This window comes from Anabrus simplex, chromosome 6 (assembly GCF_040414725.1).
Source record: "Anabrus simplex isolate iqAnaSimp1 chromosome 6, ASM4041472v1, whole genome shotgun sequence".
In the NCBI taxonomy this organism is placed as follows: Eukaryota; Metazoa; Arthropoda; class Insecta; order Orthoptera; family Tettigoniidae; genus Anabrus; species Anabrus simplex.
In genome coordinates, this window is record NC_090270.1 from 257,154,047 (window position 1) to 257,179,865 (window position 25,819).

The 25,819-nt window shown below is 40.5% G+C and overlaps 1 protein-coding gene across 3 annotated transcripts in view; it reads right to left on the reverse strand.

Moving 5' to 3' along the window:
* Positions 1–25,819, reverse strand: part of dor (vacuolar protein sorting-associated protein 18 dor) — a 291,400-nt gene that overhangs the window by 229,943 nt on the left and 35,638 nt on the right. For all 3 annotated transcript variants that reach the window (XM_067149280.2, XM_067149279.2, XM_067149281.2), the window contains 2 exons: positions 19,278–19,426; positions 9,976–10,152 (listed from right to left, as the gene is read on the reverse strand). In XM_067149280.2, the coding sequence (XP_067005381.2) occupies positions 9,976–10,152; positions 19,278–19,426 (326 nt within the window). The remainder of the gene's footprint in view (positions 1–9,975; positions 10,153–19,277; positions 19,427–25,819) is intronic.

Below are 25,819 nucleotides of genomic sequence, written 5' to 3' on the forward strand. Positions count from 1 at the left end.
GTGGGAAGGAAGCAGCCATGGCTTTAATTAAGGTATACAGCCCCATCATTTTCCTGGTGTGAAAATGGAAAACCATGGAAAACCATCTTCAGGACTGATGGCAGTGGGGTATGAACCCACAATCTCCTGAATGCAAGCCCACAACCGCGTACCCCTAACCGCACGGCCAACTCGCTCAGTACCAACTTTTTCATCAACCCAATACTCCTCATTTCAACACCTACCAACAACTGTTACTCCTAAGCCTACCATGTGATTCGTTCAGGACGGTCCCAGAAAATACACAACCAGCAACAGACTACACATGGGAACTAGTGGATCACGCAATATATTGAGTCTCGCGGGAAGTGCCACCGTTTCTTTGCTTCTCTATGTTTTTTAGTAATGATTCAAAAACATATGCTATCTGACATCTATTGGCTACGTTACTGAAGCTTGTGCTTGTTCATATCCTCAAGGGAAGTTCTGTAACGAGAATCAACTGCTACCCGAGGAACATGGCTGCTCATAGTCATGCTGAAGTAGCACTAGATAGTGAGAAAGCGTTCGAAATTTTGACAAATGATGTGAGGATTCTGATTTTTCCCACACGGACAAGGACTTCCTTCCTGAAAATATCATAATCGAGGGTGAAGGAATAAGTGATAGTGATTAAGAATTTCAACCACTATCTGCAGAGAGGCACAAATGCCTTTGATTGATTTTAATAAACTCAATCCATCAAGCTCGATAGCTGCAGTCACTTAAGTGTGGCCAGTATTGTGGGTTTGAACCCCACTGCTGGCAGTCCTGAATATGGTCTTCAATGGTTTTCCATTTTTCTCCTAGTGGTTTTATGTCACACCGACACAGATAGGTCTTATGGCGACAATGGGATAGGAAAGGCCTAGGAGTTGCAAGGAAGCGACCGTGGCCTTAATTAAGGTACAGCCCCCAGCATTTGCTTGGTGTGAAAATGGGAAACCACAGAAAACCATCCTCAGGGCTGTCGACAGTGGGATTCAAACCAACTATCTCCCAGATGCAAGCTCACAGCCTCTTACCACACGGCCAACTCTCCCAGTGTTTCCCATTTTCACACCAGCCAAATGCTGGGACTGTACCTTCATTAAGGCCATGGTCGCTTCCTTCCCACTCCTAGCCCTTTCATATCCCATCGTCGCCGTAAGACCTATCTGTGTCGGTGCAATCTAAAGCCAATTGTAAAAATAAAAAAAAATAAAAAAATTAATTCCATAGTCCCCCAGTAAGGTGAACATCTTTTCCCTGGGTACTCTGTCATAGGCCGTCTCTAGATCTACGAAACACAAACATAACTGTCCATTCCTCTAGTAGCATCTTTCAATTACCTGACGCAAACTCAAAATCTGATCCCGACAGCCCCTCTGTGGTCTGAAACCACAGTGGTTTTCATCTAACTCACTCTCAACCACTGATCGCACCCTCCCTTCCAAAATCCCAGTGAACACCTAGCATAGTATACTGATCAATACCACAATAGTTGTTGCATTCCTTTCTGTTCCCTTCCTTATGGATTGGTGCAATTACTGCTTTTGTTCAATCAGAAGATAACCTTACTAATACTCCAATGTTAATCTTATTACTCTATGAAGCCATTTCATCCCTCCCTTCCCATTATATTTTATCATTTCAGGTCTAATTTCATCTGTTCCTGCTTCTTTATGACAATGGAGTTTATTTACAATCCCTTCCACTTTATCAAGCATAATTTCACCAACAAGAGCCCTCCTCCTCATGAGCTTGGTTGTTCGCAAGACACCAGAAAAATTTCCTTTTATGTTCAGAAGATTTTCAGAACATTTCTTCCAGCAGTCCAGTGATTCCCTGGGATCTATTATGAGTTCACCTGAATTACCTTAAACATGATTCATTTCCTTTTTTCCTTTTTAAGATTCTTTATTACAGTCAAGAAAGTTTTTCTTGCTGCTTGACCTAGCCTTTCCTGATTATTACCAAAATCTTTCCATGACTTTTGCTTGGATTCCACAACTATTTGTTTTGCTCTGTTTTTTTTCACCTACGTACAATACCCTGTCTGCATCAGTCCAGCAAACGATTCCCATCCCCATTTTATAATAATAATCCTCCTCTGCGAACCATGTGACCTTGCCGCGGTGGGGAGGCTTGCGTTCCCCAATGATGCAGATAGCCGAGCCGCACGTGCAACCATATCGGATGGGTATCTGTTGAGAGACCAGACTAACGAATGGTTCATCGAAAGGGGGGTAGCAGCCATTCGGTAGTTGCAAGGGCGGCAGTCTAGATGATTGACTGATACGGCCTTGTAATAATACTCAACATGGCTTAGCTGTGTTGATACTGCTACACGGCTGAAAGGAATGGGAAACTACAGCCGTAACTAATTTCCAAGGACATGCAGCTCTCTCTGTATGAATGATGTACTGATGATGGCTTCCTCCCGGGTAAAATATTCCGGAGGTAAACTAGTCCCCCATTCGGATCTCCGGGTGGGGACTACACGAGAGGGGGCGATCATCAGGAAGATGGATACTGACATTCTGCGAGTCGGAGCGTGGAATGTTAGAAGTTTGAATCGTTGTGGTAGGTTAGAGAATCTGAAAAGGGAGATGGATAAGCTAAAGTTAGATGTAGTTGTTATAAGTGAAGTACGTTGGCAGGAAGAACAAGATTTTTGGTCAGGCAACTACCGAATTATCAACACAAAATCAAACAGGGGAAATGCAGGAGTTGGTTTAATAATGAATAAGAAAATTTTTTTTTTGCTAGTTGTTTTACGTCGCACCGACACAGATAGGTCTTACGGCAACGATGGGACAGGAAAGGGCTAGGAGTGGGAAGGAAGCGCCTGTGGGCTTAATTATGGCACAGCCCCAGCATTTGCCTGGTGTGAAAATGGGAAACCACGGAAAATCATTTTCAGGGCTGCCGACAGTGGGGTTCGAACCTACTATCTCCAGAATACTGGATACTGGCCGCACTTAAGCGACTGCAGCTATCGAGCTCGGTGAATAAGAAAATAGGGCAGCGGGTAAGCTACTACGACCAGCATAGTGAAAGAATTATTGTCGTCAAGATAGACACCAAACCAATGCCCATCACAATAGTGCAGGTCTATATGCCTACTAGCTCAGCGGATGATGAAGAAATCAAAAGAATATATGAGGAGATAGAAGATTTAATACAATATGTAAAAGGTGACGAGAAACTAATTGTGATGGGAGACTGGAATGCAGTGGTAGGCCAAGGAAGAGAAGGTAGTACAGTAGGAGAATTCGGATTGGGACAAAGGAACAAAAGAGGAAGTCAGCTGGTTGAATTCTGCACTGATCATAATTTAGTCCTTGCCAATACTTGGTTCAAACACCACAAACGACGGCTGTATGCACGGACGAGACCTAGAGACACCGGAAGGTATCAAATAGACTTCATTATGATTAGGCAGAGATTCAGAAACCAGGTGTTGGATTGCAAAACTTTCCCAGGAGCAGACGTGGACTCTGACCACAACTTGTTGGTCATGAAATGCCATCTGAAGTTGAAGAAATTGAAGAAAGGAAAGAATGCAAAAAGATGGGATCTAGACAAGTTGAAAGAAAAGGGTGTGAGGGATTGTTTCAAGGAACACGTTGCACAAGGACTAAATGAAAAGGCTGAAGGAAACACTATAGAGGAAGAGTGGAGAGTCATGAAAAATGAAGTCAGTAGGGCTGCTGAAGAAATGTTAGGAAGGAAGAAAAGATCAACTAAGAATCAGTGGATAACTCAGGAGATACTAGACCTGATTGATGAACGACGAAAATACAAGAATGCTAGAAATGAAGAGGGCAGAAAAGAATACAGGCGATTAAAGAATGAAGTGGATAGAAAGTGCAAGGTAGCTAAGGAAGAATGGCTGAAGGAGAAGTGCAAGGATGTTGAAGGCTGTATGGTCCTGGGAAAGGTAGATGCTGCATACAGGAAAATCAAGGAAACCTTTGGAGAAAGGAAATCTAGGTGTATGAATATTAAGAGCTCAGATGGAAAGCCACTTCTAGGGAAAGAAGACAAAGCAGAAAGATGGCAGGAGCACATCCAACAGTTGTATGAAGGTAAAGATGTAGATAATTTGGTTCTGGAACATGAAGAGACTGTTGATGCTGATGAAATGGGAGACCCAATTTTGAGGTCAGAGTTTGACAGAGCTGTGAGTGACCTCAATAGGAACAAGGCACCTGGAATTGATGACATTCCCTCTGAATTACTGACTGCCTTAGGAGAAACCAGCATGGCAAGGTTATTTCATTTTGTGTGCAAGATGTATGAGACAGGAGAAGTCCCATCCAATTTTCGGAAGAACGTTGTTATACCTATTCTCAAGAAAGCCGATGCTGACAGGTGTGAAAACTACCGCACCATTAGTTTAGTATCTCATGCCTGCAAAATGCTAACACGTATTATTTACAGAAGAATGGGAAACAAGTTGAAGCTGAGTTGGGAGAAGATCAATTTGGCTTCAGAAGAAATGTAGGAACACGTGAAGCAATCCTGACTTTACGTCTGATCTTAGAGGATCGAATCAAGAAGGACAAGCCCACGTACATGGCATTTGTAGATCTAGAAAAGGCATTCAATAATGTTGATTGGACCAAGCTATTTATGATTCTGAAGATAATAGGGATCAGATACCGAGAATGAAGAATTATCTACAATCTGTATAAAAATCAGTCTGCAGTGATAAGAATCAAGGGCTTTGAAAAAGAAGCAGCAATCCAGAAAGGAGTGAGGCAAGGCTGCAGTTTGTCCCCTCTCCTTTTCAATGTTTACATAGAACAGGCAGTAAAGGAAATCAAAGAGAAATTTGGAAAGGGAATCACAGTCCAAGGAGAGGAAATCAAAACCTTGAGATTTGCCGATGATATTGTTATTTTATCTGAGACTGCAGAAGATCTCGAGAAGTTGCTGAATGGTATGGATGAAGTCTTGGGTAAGGAGTACAAGATGGAAATAAATAAGTCCAAAACAAAAGTAATGGAGTGCAGTCGAACGAAGGCATGTGATGCAGGAAATATTAGATTAGGAAATGAAGTCTTAAAGGAAGTAGATGAATATTGTTACTGGGGTAGTAAAATAACTAACGATGGCAGAAGTAAGGAGGACATAAAATGCAGACTAGCACAAGCAAGGAAGAGCTTTCTTAAGAAAAGAAATTTGCTCACTTCAAACATTGATATCGGAATTAGAAAGATGTTTTTTAAGACTTTCGTGTGGAGCGTGGCATTGTATGGAAGTGAAACATGGACGATAACTAGCTCAGAAAGAAAGAGAATAGAAGCTTTTGAAATGTGGTGTTACAGAAGAATGTTGAAGGTGAGATGGATAGATCGAATCACGAATGAAGAGATACTGAATCGAATTGGTGAGAGGAGATCGATTTGGCTAAATTTGGTAATTCTAAATTCCCATGGAGGGAATTAGATATTTTTCCACCAATAGAGCATATCAAAAATCAGATCAAAAATTAGATGTATGGCTTTTCAGGCGTTTGCTCTATTAACCAGCACTTCGTCTTAGGTCTGACACTAGATTCGTCAGAGTGGGATGTGTCAGACCCTACCCACTTATGCTGGGGTGTATGCAGGTGAACTTATCAGAAGCCTCTTATGTGGCACAGTCTGATAACTGCATACGGGAGATAAAACTCCACAATGGAATTAATGCCCGCTCTATTGGTGGAAAAATATCTAATTCCCTCCATGGGAATTTAGAATTACCATTTGGAATTGCTAGGCGGGCATTAATTCCATTGTAGAGTTTTATCTCCCGTATGCAGTTATCAGACTGTGCCACATAAGAGGCTTCTGATAAGTTCACCTGCATACACCCCAGCATAAGTGGGTAGGGTCTGACACATCCCACTCTGACGAGTCTAGTGTCAGACCTAAGACGAAGTGCTGGTTAATAGAGCAAACGCCTGAAAAGCCATACATCTAATTTTTGATCTGATTTTTGATATGCTCTATTGGTGGAAAAATATCTAATTCCCTCCATGGGAATTTAGAATTACCATTTGGAATTGCTAGGCGGGCATTAATTCCATTGTGGAGTTTTATCTCCCGTATGCAGTTATCAGACTGTGCCACATAAGAGGCTTCTGATAAGTTCACCTGCATATAGGGATGGCAGTTTTAAAAAAAATACCGATATATCGATTTTTCGATATATTGAAAACTTATTTTCGATAATCGATATTTATTGCACATAATATATCGGTATATTCAAGCGATATCGATATATCGTAACCCAAGAGTAACTACAATATCATCACCAGATCTCAATGCATATATATATCAATATTGGTTTATTCTGCCTGTGCACGCGACTGGTTGGTTGAGTTTATCCTGCTACTGGAATTCGCAGTTTAATTATCCATGGAAATTATCCATCAACGGCTGCTAATTTCAGATGACCACTAGCCTGCACGGTTGCTAGGGTTATACTTCCATAACACAAATTTTCATTCACCCGCAGCCACAAGACAGCAGTCGAGGCATAGATCCTGAATAAATAGCTTTTTTAGAGTGAAAGAAGTAGTGTCAGTAATGCTTGATGTTCATATAAACCTCGTAAATTAGTAGAAATGGCTGAAAATAGTTAAGAATATGATGCAGCATCTACCGTGCAAGTATTTATGGTTTTATCATTGCAATGATAGGATAAACAAGGAAGAGGAAAGGAAGTGGCCGTGGCCTTAAGTTAGGTACCATTCCGGCATTCGACTGGAGGAGAAGTGGGAAACCACGGAAAACCACTTCGAGGATGGCTGAGGTGGGAATCGAACCCACATCTACTCATTTGACCTCCCGAGGCTGAGTGGACCCCGTTCCAGCCCTCGTACCACTTTTGAAATTTCGTGGCAGAGCCGGGAATCGAACCCCGGCCTCCGGGGGTGGCAGCTAACCACACTAACCACTACACTACAGAGGTCTTAGCACGCTTACGTCTCTTGGTTAACTGTTTTGTTGAAACATTCAAATTTACGTGCAAACCAGATTCAGAATGACATAAAATCAAATGAAATTTTCCAATCATTTAGTAATACATAGAAGCAGATTCGAACAAATCAAAACATTGTTGATGGCTTCAAGCATGCTGCACATTTTAACGGACTTAAATTCTTAGCTGCCGCCTTACCTTATAAAGTAAGGAATCAATCAAATTCGGAATTATATACAAACAAATCAAAATTTTTAATCATTCAGTATTATGTACAGATAGATACAAACAAATTAAATATTTCTTGATGGCTTCAAACAAGTTGCATATTGTTAATAGATCCCCGATTTATAGAACTTCAATATAATTTCAAATCCTTGTATTTTGGAAAAGAAATAATTTTATATCGAGATATATCGCTATTTTGTTTTGATAGTAGGATAATATCGGCATGTCGATATCGAATGAAATATCGATATTTATTATATCGGAACGTCCCTAGGTGTTATCGATGCCTACGAGATAAGTAAAGGCCTCAGCATGCACGGTCTCTTCAAGTACTAAATTGACAAAGTAGCAGCAGTTCAAATATCGCCGCTGGATGTGAGGTTTTCCCTCCATTCCTCAGCACGATTCCAATTGGCATTACGATAATAACTTGCACATAAAAGCACATTACAAATATAAAACATTGCGTTTTGAGTAGGAAAGTGATATTTCTATGACGTTTAATGAAGAAAAATAAATGTATCACCGAGTAATTCAAGATGAGCTCATACGAATCAGGTAGTATAATTGCAACCGGAAAGTACACATCCTAATAAAAATGAAAATACTTCATAGTATATTTTAAAACACTGCAGTATTCACAGAGCCTTCGTCGATGAATGCAGAGTGGGTCTCGGCCCACAAGTGGCCACGGCTGGTCCGTGGTCCAACAGCTCTGCACTCCGACCGGCCAACCGAACAGAGGAAGGGTGGCTCTTCGTCTCTGTATTCGGGAGACTGGACAGGGCTGGACCTCACGGCTGGTCTCCACTGTCGGTTTTCCTGAGAATGGTTTTACGTGGTTTTCCATTCTCCTGCAATAAGGCAAATGCTGGGAGGGTTCCTAGTATAGGCCACGGCCGCCAACCCCCTCACCATCTCCGAGCATCTCCTTCGCCGTAACAAATCTCCCGGCCTCACAGACGGAGTCACCATCTAAGAGGCCCGCCTCCTCCTTCAGGGGAGGAATTAAAACATTTTAGTATTAGTACGTAACCTAGTCTTGCCATGCAAATACCCTGAAAAAAAGTGTTGGCATTGATTGCGACTAGTTTTAGTAGAAATGCTAAAACACGTGCTTTCAAAATGTTCACTACATACTACAGACTTCGAGGAAGGTTGCCACATGCTATTTTTCTCGTCACCGCGACATGACATAATTAAGACCAATTTTTCTCGTAGTTCCACATTTGCTCGTGGAAATAAATGCCACTACCTTTCTGAAGTTTACTTTTGCAGAATGGTGCACAGCAATAAACCATTGTTTATCACGCGCAATAAACATCTTGTGAATAGAATGTTTACAATAAATACTCTCTCGGCTCTTGTATATTTATCAATATGCACAAAATATGCACATTTTCTTAATGTAAATCCACAGCCTGTTTAAAGTCATTTGACCGGGTCAGCAATGGAACGAATTAAGCCCCATCTAGCGGCGAGAATAGGAAATTTCCCGGCTGCCGAAGCCTGTCGCATTCCTCTGGGGCAATGATTAATGACTGACAAATGAAATGATATTTGAGAGTGTTGCTGGAATGAAAGATAGCAGGGAAAACCGGAGTACCCGGAGAAAAACCGGTCCAGCACAAATCTCATATGGAGTGACCGGGTTTTGAACCACGAAACCCAGCGGTGAGAAGTTGGCGCGCTGCCACCTGACTCGCGGAGGCTTCTATTTTCATAACTTTACGTTTAAATATAAACCATATACTCATCACAAGCTGAATACACAAATCAACGCCTTTTATAATGAATTTTAAGGCTTATCTCACCTAAACTTACCTTTTTCCTTCACAGTTTCCATATAGTCTGTGTTGTTAAATGGTGGAGGGCTAACACGAAGTCTAGCGGTGACTCTGGAACTAGAACGTATTTCGCGCTGTGTAAACTGCCATGCGGAGGCAACTGTGTTACATATTCCACCGTTTGTATTCGAATTATAGTCCGGCCTACCAGAGGCTCAGAGCAAGGTATTGATTAGATTGGATATTTCCAGGTTGTAATTCCACCTTCACTAGCACCATCTCTTGCAGAATTATCGGCGTTCTCTAGTGCGGATGTTGTTAATGAAAATAATAATTCAAAGAAAAACGATATATTAATGGAAAAACCGATATATTATTCGATAAATCAAATCAAAATTTCGATATCGATATATCGATAAATCGAAAGGAAAATATCGGTATTTCATAAAAACCGATAAATCGTTGCCATCCCTACCTGCATACACCCCAGCATAAGTGGGTAGGGTCTGACACATCCCACTCTGACGAGTCTAGTGTCAGACCTAAGACGAAGTGCTGGTTAATAGAGCAAGCGCCTGAAAAGCCATACATCTAAATTTTGGCTAAATTTGATGAGAAGAAGAGATAGAATGATAGGACACATCTTAAGACACCCAGGACTTGTTCAGTTGGTTTTTGAAGGAAGTGTAGGTGGTAAGAACAATAGCGGTAGACCAAGGTATGAATATGACAAGCAGATTAGAGCAGATGTAGGATGCAATAGTTACGTAGAAATGAAAAGGTTAGCACAGGATAGGGTGGCATGGAGAGCTGCATCAAACCAGTCTATGGACTGATGACTCAAACAACAACAATAACAACAACAATAACAATAACAATAATAATAACAACAATAATAATAACAACAACAACAACAACAACAACAACAACAACAACAATAATAATAATAATAATAATAATAATAATAATAATAATAATATCTCACCTGCCTCCAGTACTGCTCAAGTCCAGACTGAAACATGCGGTCTCCTTCCAGCATGATTTCGCTCTCAAAAATGAGGCCCTTCGATGTTCCAAGGAGGATAGGGCCTGTCGTGGCATCAGAATCATTGGCGAAGTTCCACCCAACAGCAGTGATCTCATGGCCTTTCAGTTTGTTAGGCTGAGTAAAGAAGAGAACTATATACTCTTAATACATTAAATCATACTGCAATCTTGTAGGTTAAATTAAACAGTAAAACTCAACAATATATGCAATACAACTTAAAAAACTTGAATTTATCTATAGGCAATCAGAAATTTTAGAGGGGATTACTTGTGCTCACAATCGCAATTGCAAAAACTTTCTAGTTTGTATTTAAGTGTTTTACATGTACATTACAAATATGTGCACAATATTTGCCATCGACAATTACACTGCACTTTACAATCAGGCGCATGTTCAGACACAGAGTTTAAAATATGGGTTGTTGGTAGCTCTTGGCAAAAGATTACGAGGATGAGCATGTCCACAGAGTATAAAGTGCCGAAAACAGAGTTGCTTATCACAGTAATAACACTTCATGAATGGTTGCAATAAGCAGTCTTCCGAGTCACACGGCTTTTGAACATCAAAAATATGTTCGGGTGGTGATTGAAACCTCTCTGGTCTGAAGTCATCATATCAAGCTACAGTCCAGGAATACCGAACAAAGTCAGCGAAGACTGGAGAACAGAACTGATTGTATAGAATTTACATCACGAACAAAATGGAACCCTTCGACGATGGTGTGAACTGATAATCGTTAGGATAATGTGATCTTCAATCCGCTTCAACACCGCCTTGAACTGTCGGAAGAATAGCACATCAAGTGGCTGAATGTAAGGTGTGCACCCAGGAGGGATGGTCTTGACTGTATACATACACCCTATTTTGAAGTCGGATAGCATCGATATGCGTTCTGTCACGATATGTCCCGAGGGATTCAACCAGAAGCTGTGCTGCATATCGGAAGTACACATCTTGAAAGAATTGCGTCACGATTTGTTTCGTGATTAGGCCGGACTTTGAAGCGATTTGAACCAGATTTTGTGGTTTCAGCATGTGCTGCACTACTCACTCCAAACTGACCATTAGGATCCTGGTAAATAACCAGCAACATTGGAAACACGTATTCACTTGCTGAAGTAACGGGTTGGATGGTGTAAGAATTTGTTGCATGATCACTCCGCACCGAACTTCTTACAGACTTCTCTCCTTGTACTGCAGAGTTTGCAATGAGTGAAGTATTTTTCGTATACCACTTTGATCGGTATTATAAATCTGTATACGTTCCATGGTATTCATTAAGGACATTACCTCTTTGCGAAACTCGTCACATTGTTCCTTCACACCACCATCTGTATTCCAGGCTTTAGTGGTTACACATTTTGTTATTGCCTGTGAACCAAGATGGTGTGTCTGTTTAAACCGTGCAAACCATCCATGGATAGATCCAGTGAATCGAGTCAGTCCTATTTCTCAAGCCTTTTCTAAACCCCAAGCACGAATATCCCTGCTGTGAACATTAGCACCCAGAACAGTTCTCGCCACCCTGAATTTTTCCACTACATAATCGTCAAGCAGGGGAAGTTTTGAGCGCTGGCCTAGCTCCCCTATTTCTATTACGTGACGTAAATATCATAGATGATGTACGTCTTGCACCATACAATATCGTTTCTGTACTGTATTGAAGCTTAATCATTTGGTTTTCCCAGAATCTTGGAATTAAATTATCTCCTTTGCCTTTTCAAAAGATACAGCACCCCACCTCTTCCTCTCTGGTGGGCTTGGCAGACATGCAGATGACTGGCTTCCATCACTTTTAATTAACGACTCTTCCTCACAGTCAGGTTCTGGATCGTCCATAATGTTTTCACAATCAGATAATTCTTCCTCTGCGTATTCATATTCTTCAATATAGTCTACTGTATTTTCTTGATGTATATCATTACCATTGTTTGCCACTGTTTCGTCTATCACATTGATTATGAATGCAGCTGCATTTCTCTCACTTACTGTAATTTCTCTGGATCTTCGTTTGTGTTCGTAATGGCGAACAATTATACTCACTATATTGGCAGGATTCATTATCACACAATTACGGTGACAGTGACTCGCAACGAAATTGGAAACACCACAAACAGAAGGAACTTTATGAACGGTTGAAGCAGATACAACACAGACGGAGGTCCCTATTATACTAGCTTCCTTTCTCTTATGCGGAATGTCTGTCTGGTTCCCCTAGATGTTGCATTGACAACTGCGTCGGGTGACCTTGGACACAGCGCGGCATGTCGACCATAGCAGACACGTAAAATAACTAAAGTAGATATAAGAAAAAATTTACTGTGTCTAAAGTTACTAAAGCAACGATATCATGTCAGATATGGTCTACTTTGAGCGGAATAGCGAATCTTCGTAACTTACGGTGTACTTGGTGATGGCACTTAATTTATACAGTGTTGTAATCAGCACTTCAAACATATTCATACAAACCAGAATTCACCTGCATTTGCTATCGCAAGTTGTGCTAACTCCCTTGTCAGTACAAGGATTTGTTCAATGATAACTACAGCTTATAAATCTCATATTTTGTCCCATATTGGCTCAACACAACTAAGGTCATGTTACAAGGAGATTCCCACCTTCCAATACTTGTCAGTTCCTTATAGAAACTGACAAGTATTGGAAGGTGAGAATCTCCTTGTAACATAACCTTAGTTGTCAATGATAGCTAAGCATGAGACTTCATCTACTCCTAAAATTCAGCCTGAATTCCACTTGTTTTGCAAATTTTCTATAACTAATGGTATTATGAAGTAAATCAAAGTTTACATTTTAGAAAACTAGAAGTGCCTAAAAATTTAGGCACTCACTTCATACAAATTTGTTGAGAAACAATTAGGTAGTTGGTACCACTACAACTGATTGCAACTGAGCTAAGATGACCAGTAATCCTGTGGTGGAAAATTTTGAAGAGTAAATAAAACTTCATTCGGCACTCCATGTTGAAGGATGCCAGGTAAAAGACATATTTGGTGCCTATTGAACAAAATGAATTAAAAAACCTCACCAACAGTGTTCAATAGTCTTCCTGTTTCCCTGCCATCTGGAAGAAGAATACAGGACATCAAAACTGACATGCAGGCAGCCTACAAGCAGTCAAATCATAGTCCCTGCACATTATAGCTGAGGTTATACCATTATTATTGTCCAGCTCCATGGCTAAATATTTAGCACACTGGCCTTTGGTCCAAAAAGTCCTGGGTTTGAATCCCAGCTGGATAGGGCACTTAAACTTTCATTGGTTAATTCCCCTGGCTCAGGGGCTGAGAGTTTGTGGTGTCTTCAAAGTTAGAATTCATCTCAGGTAGGACCCCATCCTCGCAGGCACGCAGGTCACCTACTGGGCGTCAACTGAAAAGACCTGATCCAGGCCTTTCCGGAGGCCACACACCGCTATTATTATTATTATTATTATTATTATTATTATTATTATTATTATTATTATTATTAATAATGAAAAGAACGGGCGAATGAGAATTCCAAAGTCTATGCTTGAACTGGAGTTTAGGGAGAAAAGATGAAGAGGCAGACTCGGAAAATAATGGAGACAACAAATTGAACAAGACCTAAGGAAGCCACTTGCACAATGTCTTTAATAAAGAATAGTGGAAAGGCAGGGAGAGATGGAGATCAATAATCTGCAAGCCAATCCAAGATCACACTGTACAAGGGAAACGATAATGATCACTGGGATAACTATGATGTCTATTCTAACAATGTTCTTAAAACTGAACATAGATATACCTTTAAATGTCTCTGTAGAGCATCTTTTCAGTAAATGCAAAGAGGTACTTTCCCCCAAAGAGGACAAGGCTTAGCGATGAGAATTCTAAGAATCAATTATACAGTATTTGAAATGCTAAGTGTGATTAACTAAAATAAAAATTATGGGAAAAGATCACTTCAAGAAAGTACCTCATCCAGGACTGATGAAACTACTGGTCCTGCTGCAGTAGAAATGTAAATTTACCTTCTTCATTTATTATTTTCCCTGGGAAGAAAATGCAGGGAGCAAAGGAACTTTGGCTGGTGGAAATATGCAGATAAATAGAATATCTGTAGTACAAACATGATTTGTTTAATCTCCATAAGAAAATCAAGGAACATGCAAGGAAATATTACAAGCCATATAAAGCTATATTGAAGGAATTAGATCTATCAACGCAAGACTGATATATTTGAGCACCTTCGAATACCACCAGACTGAGTCAGGATCAAACAAGCCAACTTGGGCTCAAAAAGCCAGTATGCAAAATGTGAACACCAAATTGGCCATACCCAGTTTGGTTTTAGAAATGCACTGGAAACTTGCAAGGTTCTTTTCTCTTTGAATGTTTTGACTCAAAGATGCCCGGATATGAATATCAACATGTACGCATACTTTATGGACTACCAAAAAGCTTTTGATTGCATATCTCATGCGAAACTTGCTGAGATTTTAATAACTACTGGTGCTGATGCTGGTGATCGATGTATCATCACTCAGCTCTACTGGAACCGAACAGCGGAAGTCAAAATAGAGGAAGCCAAAACTGAGGACACAGCTATATGAAAAGGCATACAAAAGGGCTGTGTCCAGTCCCATCAGCTTTTCAACACCTAATCTGAGGTTGTATTCAGAGAACCTGTCAAGGATGTTAACCTAGGCATCAGGATCAATGGCAACGTCATTAACAACAACCACTTTGCTGATGATAGGGTTGTGTTAGCCAGTTGCCTTACCGAACTTCACGTTACTATTAATAATGTTATAACGAACAGCGCAGTATTTGGTCTCTTCATGAATACTGGCAAGACCAAGCCGACTGTATTTTAGAAAGCACTAACACAGGTACATCAACAAAACAATTGTTCAGCAAGTGTTATGCTTGAAATACCTTGGGACCACAGTGAACATCACAATTCCAAAAACAAAATCTTAACCAGAATCGGGTAAGTCAAAAGTTTGTTCAACAGTATGAGGACCCTATTCACCAGCAGAGATCTCAACCTTCAGCTCAGAATTGGATGTTGCGATGCTATGTTTTCCCTTGTCCTTCTATACAGTTTTGAAGGCTGGATGCTCAGCTCTTGCCGGAAAAGTGGAAACCTACTTGTACAGAAGACAGCTTCGAATATCCTGGATAGAGAAGAAGACCAATGACGACCTTCACAACTTCTTAAATAGGAAAAAGAAAAAAGAGCTAACAAGCATCAAGGAACAAAAGCTCAGGTACATTGGGCACATCATGAGCTTTCCTAACTCATCATCAAGGGGAAGATTAAATGGTGATGTTCTGTTGAGTGTGCAAGGTTCCCGGCTTGAAGACTTGCATCGTTGGTATGGACAAACTTCTATTAAAAACTTTTGAGCCGCTGTTTTGTGAGTAATCATAATCAATTGGATCGCCAACCTTCACAAGGAGACTCTGCCCTAAGAATACACATTTGAAGTTTGCCTAATAAAATTAATTAAACCTGGCCATAGATCTGGTGTTTATCCAAATTTTGTAATTTTTTTTTTGGTACAATTTGCGTGAGCGTGGCCTTAGGTAAGGTACAAATCCAGCATTTTCCTGGTGTGAAAATGAAAATGGAAAACCATCTTCAAGGCTGCTGACAGTGGGGTTCAAACCCACTATCTCCTAAATGCAAGCCGAGAGTTTCATGACCCAAACAGCGCAGCCATTCACTCGGTTAAAAAAAACCAACAAATTAAAACAGCCATAGATCTGGACGGGTGTTAGAAAGGGAAGGGCAGAGTCTGGGGTAGGGCTCTTTATCAGGAATACCATTGCACGCAACATAGTTTCTGTTAGGCACGTAAGTGAGCGAATGATGTGGGTAGATTTGTCAGTGGGAGGAATTAGGACAAGAATTGTGTCCGTGTATTCACCATGTGAGGGTGCAGATGAGGATGAAGTTGACAAGTTTTATGAAGCATTGAGTGACATCGTGGTCAGGGTCAACAGCAAGGATAGAATAGTGCTAATGGGCGATTTCAATGCGAGAGTTGGGAATAGAACCGAAGGATACGAAAGGGTGATTGGTAAATGTGGGGAAGATATGGAAGCTAATGGGAATGGGAAGCGTTTGCTGGACTTCTGTGCTAGTATGGGTTTAGCTGTTACGAATACATTCTTCAAGCATAAGGCTATTCACCGCTACACATGGGAGGCTAGGGGTACCAGATCCATAATAGACTATATCTTAACAGACTTTGAATTCAGGAAATCTGTTAGGAATGTACGAGTTTTTCGGGGATTTTTCGATGATACAGACCATTATCTGATCTGTAGTGAACTAAGTATCTCTAGGCCTAGGGTAGAGAAAGTGAAATCTGTCTGCAAACGAATAAGGGTAGAAAATCTCCAGGACGAGGAAATTAGACAGAAGTACATGGATATGATTAGTGAGAAGTTTCGAACAGTAGACAGTGAGCAGGTTCAGGATATAGAAAGTGAATGGGTGGCATACAGGGATGCTGTAGTAGAAACAGCAAGGGAATGCCTAGGAACAACTGTGTGTAAAGATGGGAAAAGGTGAACATCTTGGTGGAATGATGAAGTGAGAGCAGCCTGTAAACGTAAAAAGAAGGCTTATCAGAAATGGCTCCAAACAAGGGCCGAGGCAGACAGGGATTTGTACGTAGATGAAAGAAACAGAGCGAAACAAATAGTTGTTGAATCCAAAAAGAAGTCATGGGAAGATTTTGGTAATAACCTGGAAAGGCTAGGTCAAGCAGCAGGGAAACCTTTCTGGACAGTAATAAACAATCTTAGGAAGGGAGGGAAAAAAGAAATGAACAGTGTTTTGAGTAATTCAGGTGAACTCGTAACAGATCCCAGGGAATCACTGGAGAGGTTGAGGGAATATTTTGAACATCTTCTCAATGTAAAAGGAAATCATCATGGTGGTGTTGCAAACAGTCAAGCTCATGGTGAGGAGGAAAATGATGTTGGTGAAATTATGCTTGAGGAAGTGGAAAGGATAGTAAATAAACTCCATTGTCATAAGGCAGCAGGAATAGATGAAATTAGACCTGAAATGGTGAAGTATAGTGGGAAGGCAGGGATGAAATGGCTTCATAGAGTAGTAAAATTAGTGTGGAGTGTTGGTAAGGTACCTTCAGATTGGACAAAAGCAGTAATTGCACCTATCTATAAGCAAGGGAACAGGAAGGATTGCAACAACTATCGAGGTATCTCATTGATTAGTACACCAGGCAAAGTATTCACAGGCATCTTGGAAGGGAGGGTGCGATCAGTCGTTGAGAGGAAGTTGGATGAAAACCAGTGTGGTTTCAGACCACAGAGAGGCTGTCAGGATCAGATTTTCAGTATGCGCCAGGTAATTGAAAAATGCTACGAGAGGAATAGGCAGTTGTCTTTATGTTTCGTAGATCTAGAGAAAGCATATGACAGGGTACTGAGGGAAAAGATGTTCGCTATACTGGGGGACTATGGAATTAAAGGTAGATTATTAAAATCAATCAAAGGCATTTATGTTGACAATTGGGCTTCAGTGAAAATTGATGGTAGAATGAGTTCTTGGTTCAGGGTACTTACAGGAGTTAGACAAGGCTGTAATCTTTCACCTTTGCTGTTTGTAGTTTACATGGATCATATGCTGAAAGGTATAAAATGGCAGGGAGGGATTCAGTTAGGTGGAAATGTAGTAAGCAGCCTGGCCTATGCTGACGACTTGGTCTTAATGGCAGACTGTGCCGAAAGCCTGCAGTCTAACATCTTGGAACTTGAAAATAGGTGCAATGAGTATGGTATGAAAATTAGCCTCTCGAAGACTAAATTGATGTCAGTAGGTAAGAAATCCAACAGAATTGAATGTCAGATTGGTGATACAAAGCTAGAACGGGTCGATAATTTTAAGTATTTAGGTTGTGTGTTCTCCCAGGATGGTAATATAGTAAGTGAGATTGAATCAAGGTGTAGTAAAGCTAATGCAGTGAGCTCGCAGTTGCGATCAGCAGTATTCTGTAAGAAGGAAGTCAGCTCCCAGACGAAACTATCTTTACATCGGACTGTTTTCAGACCAACTTTGCTTTATGGGAGCGAAAGCTGGGTGGACTCAGGATATCTTATTCATAAGTTAGAAGTAACAGACATGAAAGTAGCAAGAATGATTGCTGGTACAAACAGGTGGGAACAATGGCAGGAGGGTACTCGGAATGAGGAGATAAAGGCTAATTTAGGAATGAACTCGATGGATGAAGCTGTACGCATAAACCGGCTTCGGTGGTGGGGTCATGTGAGGCGAATGGAGGAGGATAGGTTACCTAGGAGAATAATGGACTCTGTTATGGAGGGTAAGAGAAGTAGAGGGAGACCAAGATGACGATGGTTAGACTCTGTTTCTAACGATTTAAAGATAAGAGGTATAGAACTAAATGAAGCCACAACACTAGTTGCAAATCGAGGATTGTGGCGACGTTTAGTAAATTCTCAGAGGCTTGCAGACTGAACGCTGAAAGGCATAACAGTCTATAATGATAATGTATGTATGTATGTATGTATGTATGTATGTATGTATGTATAGATCTGGAATTTACCTCCAAAAAACTTATCTGATTAAATTTGGCCATAGATCTGGTCTTTACCTGAAAAAAAAAATTGATTGAACTTGAAATATAGATCTCTAAAAGAGAGTTCTGATTTCTCTGCTACCTGGTAGAATTAAAAAAAACCCACCAAAATTGACACATGGCATTAAAAAAAGTCTGATAGTTGAGATAGTATCTTCTGCTTCCTGACCTTTTTCCCAATTAACTGGGGTAGGCAAGGGATGCAAATTTGGACCAATTTTACAGCTGGATGCCCTTCCTGACACCAACCCACTACAGAGGGTTGTATTCATTACTGTGTACTTCTGTGGTGGCTGGGAGTGTCATGTGTTGTGTGTAGGTAAGGAGAAGTGAATTAAGATAAAGACAAAAATCCTGAGCCAGACGAATTAATCACGTGCAGTTCAAACTCCCGGCCCAGCAGGGAATTGAATTTGGGGTTCTTTGAACCAAAGGTTAGAACGCTGACCATACAGTCAACAAGCAGAAACTAGCTGAGGCTGTATGATGATGATTAATAATAATAATTATTATTGTTGTTATCACCATACTTTTAATTTTTTTTCAATGATGATGATAATGTCAACATGTTGATGTTTCTACTTAGTATCTTCAGGTTATAAAATAGAGAAGAACAAACCTGTTTAGGTTTAGTGGACTTCCTGGCGAGATACAGCACCTCATGATCAGCATGCTTGCCAGTAAGGCTCAGGAGCAGATGGTGTCCAAGAGGATCAATGAACATCCCACTGAGCTTTAGGTGAGTCGTATACTTGGCCAATTCCACAACTGAAACATAACATCTTCCTCCCAATGAAATAACTAATGACAGACAACTTGATGGAAATGCACAGCATACCCATTACCAAAAGAAGTTAGAACTTAGACACTGTTTGCATCACCCATTACAATAGTGGTAAAAATCTCTGCCAAGGATACTTATTCGATCATCACTTCCTTTTGGTACCCATAAGCATTGTGAAATTCATTGTGATTGAAGGAGTTACTCTGCTCTTCTGCAGTACAAATCCTTAAGTAATGTATTTACAGAATTGAGGGCCACATTAAGTACATGTACACTAGAATCGTTTATGGTTCAGAAGACAAAAATGTGATCACAGGAGGAAGGAAGGAAGGAAGGAAGGAAGAAGGAGAAGGGCAATGCTGAAGTCATCAGCCATTCAGACTAAATCATATGCAGAACCAAGGCAGTTTATTTTCACTGGTATGGATTCAAGACCTAGTCTAAAACCATTATTGGGTAGTCTGTTTCTCTACTTACAGATGACCTTTACAAGAACATAGTTGAAAAGAATGAATGAGAGCCCATTGTCCTTATGAATGTGTTTTAATTTCCCAATTATGTCATGCACAAAGCTTCGTCAACTGATTAAAGGCATCGGTTTCAGGTTTAAAAAATGAAACAAAAAGCCTGTCCTTATGGAATTAGTGTCTGTTGCTGATTCATGGCATGTAATTTCAAGAAAAATACCATGACTCAGAGAAAGTGGGTATAAAGTGTATCACACAGAAGAGACTTGGTGCGGTCAAAATCCCATGGTTGAATATGCCTGGCAAGAAAACGTTATAGAAGCGTTTAATTGCAATTACTCAAACTACGACTACTATTGTGGTCATTTACAGGAGGTTTTTGGATGGAGAGGGGGCTTTAGAACCCCATCTGGTGCCGGAAAACTTGTAATTATACTAAATATAGGTAGTGAAGACGGCTTCTTGGAAGGGGCGGAACTCTGCTTTGTAGGAAAGAAAGGGGATAGAGCCTATCACAAGGAGATGAATTCCCGGCATTTTGAGGAATGGTTTTGCAAGATTTTAATGAAACTCCCACCAAAGTCAGTTACTGTGATTGATCGGGTTCCTTACCATATGATACTTGACTCGGAAACAAAAAACCCAACGATGGCTTGGCTGAAGACTAACATAATTTCCTGGATAGAGAAAAAGAACATTTCTCTGCCTCCTGATGCCTCTAACTTCAATATATTAACAAAAGCCGCCTTGATTGATCACGCTAAGCCTTAATTTGGAATTCTACAAAAGAGACTTAACCAAATTACGAAAGAATTGCGCCAAGATGTCGAAATGTTGTGGTTGTCTGTCGCGCATTGCGAGTTAAATGCCATAGAACTAATTTGGGCTTACGCGAAAAATAAAATAGTAAGTGTTAATATGGCAAACGCACAAGAAAAAAGGGAACCGTGAAAATGTAGTCATAGATCTGTGTGAGGAAACTTCACATTCTGTGACACCTGAACTTTGGAAAAAGTGTGTAATGCACATACAGAAAATTGAGAATTCTTATTGGGAGAAAGATCAACTCTCAGAAAATATGTTAATGACACAGCCTCTTGAGGACTCGGATTCCCAAAGTGACGATGATAATTCCCAATTCAGTGTTGATATATCAATGTAGATGAATAAATGAGGTATGCAAACAGATGCTTACATTGTAAACAGTAACCATTATACAGTACTGTATATACACTGTATATAATATTCTATACATACAAATTACAAAAACAAAAAAATCAATAAAAAATAATAAACATTTTTAAAGCTGCCTTTGGAGGTCCAAAGTCCTCATGTGAAAAGCTGATGTGAAATGTATAAACTGTAAATATGCGACAAGTCAATTAGAAACTTTCGTTAATGTAACACGTGGGCGCCAGTATATACAGTAAGTGAACACGTTCAGGCTTGCGCTAACTGGCCTTATCTGTTAGTTGTACTACCCCTGGCGAAAGCAAGCTGATTTCACGTCGGAGCACCTATCACTCACTTTCAAATAAAATTCAGTATAAAATATAGTAATCATTGTACGTTTTCAGTATACAACAATTTGAAACAGAAAACTTCAGACCTTTCTGATGAACTCAATCTCGATTTTGGAAAACTGCCCAGTATCAAACGTGGACAGCCTTTTACAAACACAATAACATTTTTCCAAAGATTATAAAGTAATTAAACTTCAGAAATATATTTATAATATTGCATTCCATAATCCAGTGCATTTTCATATAATGGTACTACAAAGTAGTTGTTTACAAAAAAACGGGCAAGAAAATAGGTACTTTTTGCATTTTGCCTAATATAACATTCATGAGAAACATAATAAAATTATGCATATACCACCAAAGAATGCAGAATAAAACAAGCTTTACGATGGTGTGATTATATTTTAGGTTGGTGGACTGGTTCAAATTTTATTACAGTTTAAACTCGACCGCACATACTTTCTGCGCTGACAGTAAGTTTCTTACTGACGTAAAATAGGGCACGACAGTATTATTTAAAATAATTGGGGGTACATGTCTACTTTTCAACAAGTTAAGGTTTCTTTTGGTAACAAATATTATAGTCTGAGTTTTGTCAGGATTTGTTAACAAGCTGTTGTTTTTGGCATAGTCATTAAGTCGTCGTAAGTCAAAATTTACTCTGTCAATGGCTACATCTATGTCTTGTGGATATGAGTGATGATAAATCTGAATACTATCTGCATAGATGTGGTACTTCCTATATTTCAATGCATCCACTATGTCGTTCACACTAACAACAAATAAAAGTGGGCCAAAACCGACCCCTGCAGGAAACTTATTGACTTGTTATGCCATCCTGAGTACATTGTTCCCACTGATACTCATTGCAGACCGTCATTGAGGTAGGAGCTAAAAAATTTTAGTGATGTTCTATTAAAGTTGAGACTGCGGAGTTTGAGTAGTAATAACCCAGAGCTAACTGTGTCAAAGGCACGGCTTAGGTCTAGTAGTGTTGCTACAGTCGCATATCGTTGGTCTATTGTATGTCTGATATAGTCTGTAACTCACAGTAATGCTGTCGCGGTACTATGTCCTTTTTTAAAGCTGGATTGAAAAGGGTCAAGAAGGGAATTTTGGGTCAGGTATACAGTGATTTGTGCATAAATCAGACATTTGAGTGCTTTTGCGAGGGGTGGTAGGATGGACACAGGGCGGTAATCTGATGAAGAATCCAAGGTAGTATTTTCCAGGATTGGCCTTATTAGTGCAACTTTCCAAATGTTAGGGAATACTCCATTGGTCAGGCAGTAGTTGAATATGTGATTAATAGAGCCCAGATTTCCATGCAAATGGATGTTTTTAAATAAGCTGGTTACAGTTCTCAAACTTTGCAAAAATTCATTTTATGGCTTAACGGTTCCAAATAGCCATTCTTTTTTCCTGCATGTTTGCATGTTTTGGCCTTTTTAGGAGAAAATTCATGTATAATGCATTTTTTGAAGATTTTGGATTTCATAGCGAATATTTGGAAATGTAATATTGTATAATATGACTTTTCTTCTGACTTTGGTGCATATATCATGTTGACTTGCATGATAGTGCCTTTTATGAATGTTGGTTTGCAGAATTCGGGACCACTTTTCCACGTTATACAGTATATTGTTACTGAGAGACAGAGAGAATGTCTATGTTCGACGAACAAAACAAAACTTGTATCACACTTCTGTGACACTGCGTTAATGAGATAGCGACTTACAAACCTTGGTTTTGCATTGAACCCTCTTCCGTTGTTGTCCTGGAATTTCCTATCCAGAACTCTCACTTGTCACACGTCTTTGTTAACGCAGGAAGCAATCGTTACCAGTTATTGAGGACATTCAAATGTGTCTGCAATCATCGCACGGAGAAATAGGTGCGGGAGCTAGAGACAGGTTGAACAAAGTGATCAAATCCTCATCGCACAGTCCTCATCGCACTGCCACTCACTCCCTTAAAAGACTGTATTGAACTGATAAATTCCAAACAATTCAAATTATTATTATTATTATTATTATTATTATTATTATTATTATTATTATTATTATTATTATTTTAAGAGATTGTTCTCTAAAGTAATCAGTCCTCTTTCATCATTACCTCTCTCCCTCCTTTCCATCTATCCTTCACAGGGTGTGGTTGCAGAGTTTTTGCCAGGTTCTTCTATCCTGCGCTAGATGTGTCGCTTGATATACAGACCTCCCAACCAATTCATTCATCTGTTCAATCCACTTTGCTGGAGTTCTTCCTTGGGTCCTTGTTCCTTGCACTTTGCCCTCTACGATCAGCTTTTCTGTATCTCCAGTCCTCCTTGATATGTGGCTGAAGTATCGCAAATAGGCCTGGCTAATCTCCTTCATGAGCCTGTCCTTGATCTTAAGCTCTTCTAGAACAGGAGCGTTTGTCCAATCTTTGGTCCAGGATACTCTTAGAACTCGGCAGTACACCCAGATTTCCAGTGCTTCAATCTTCTTCCTGTCAGCTTTATAAATTGTCCAGGTTTCAGCTGCATATGTGGCAATGGGGAAAACCAGAGCATTTACCGGCCTGAGTTTGGAGTTGTTAGTGATGGTTCTGTCTTTCCAGATCGTCATCTTCAACGTCACATTGTGTGCCATTGCAAGGCATCTCCTGATCTCATGCGAGCAGCCCCCGCTGTTCATTATCAAGGCACTGAGATAAACAAATCTGCTCACCACCTCAAAGCCTCCTATTTGTCTCAGGTGTGGCAAATTGTTGTTTGCCCAGTCCATCATTATGACCTTTGTCTTGCCAATGTTGATCTCCATTCCACACTCCTCGCTGGTTCTTGTGAGCCAGTCAACGATCATCTCCCTGGCGCTCAATGCTATGATAAGGGTATCGTCTGCATACCTCAAGTTGCTGATCATCTTTTCTCCTACACGTATGCCTGCTTCCCAGTCTTCCAGCACCTTCCTCATTATGTGCTCTGAGTGAATGTTACAAGCACCGTGCGTGTCGCTCTAGTGGCTGGGCGGAGAACCAGACTCGCCGTCCCTGTTCTGTTACGAGTATGTAGTCACTCCAATAAGAATGGCAGAGAAAAAGAGATCAAGTAAACGCAATTGTTGTGTAGACAGATGTTCCAATACTTATGCAAGTGAACCAAACCAAACCCCACAGCACTTAACGCCCTTCAAAGGGCTTTGGCCTGCCCAGCGACCGCTGCTCAACCCGAAGGTCTGCAGATTACAAGGGGCTGTGTGATCAGCACGACACATCCTCAGCCGTTATTCTGGACTTTTGAGACCGGGGCCACCATCTCACCGTCAGGTAGCTCCTCAATTCTAATCACGTAGGCTGAGTGGACCTTGAATCAGCCCTCAGGTCGAGAGAAAAATCCCTGACCTGGCCAGGAATCGAACCCGGGGCCTCCGGGTGAGAGGCAGACACGGTACCCCTACACCAAGGGGCTGGCTTATGCAAGTGAGGTATAATTTTACTGTGTTTTCAAAACGAGTGACAGAAGTGGACCGAAGGAGGCGATGGATACAGGATTAACCGAAGGAAGTAAAGACTGCAAATATTTGCAGTAAGTTCAATTCACCCGATTTAATTTAATTTTGGCATTAATTTTTAGCATTGATAGATCACTTAGGAAGCCTATAATTTACTCAAGAATATTTAGCGCACTTTTCATCAGAAACAGAAGTTCTGGACACCTACTAAGTCCAGCCTAGGTTCCGAAAGATTACCTGATGAATACAAGAAGAGGAATGTTTCTCCGGGTCCAAGCTTACAGTACTTTCAGAGATTATTTCAAAACCCAAACTACATGGTGCAACAGCCCCAAGGGTCATGGCCTACTGAGGTACCGCTGCTCAGCCTGAAGGCCAGCAGATTATGAGGTGTCATGTGGCCAACACGACGAATCCTCTCGACCGTTATTCTTGGCTTCCTAGACCGGAGCCGCCATCCCACTGCCAGACAGCTCAATTGTAATCACGTAGGCTGAGTGGACCTCAAACCAGCCCTCAGATCCAGATAAAAATCCCTGACCTGGCCGGGAATCGAACCCGGGGCCACCGAGTGAGAGGCAGGCACGTTACCCCTACACCGCGGGGCCAGTTCAGACTACTCAATCTATTAAGAAAGGAAGAATCAGACAGAAAATTTTCAACTAGAGTTTGAGCAAGTAACATAACCAAGGATGCAACAGTGGGAACAGATGCATCTGATTTTTACAGTTCAGACTTCATGTTTACTTGTTCTACAAAGAAAAACGACTTAAATATACTAGCATATATTCCACTTCATTTTGGCTAGGAGGGAACATTTTGAAACATGATCAAATGTGTGGAATGGAGGACAATCAAGCAGACATCAAGAGCCCAGGTTTCCAAGGTTA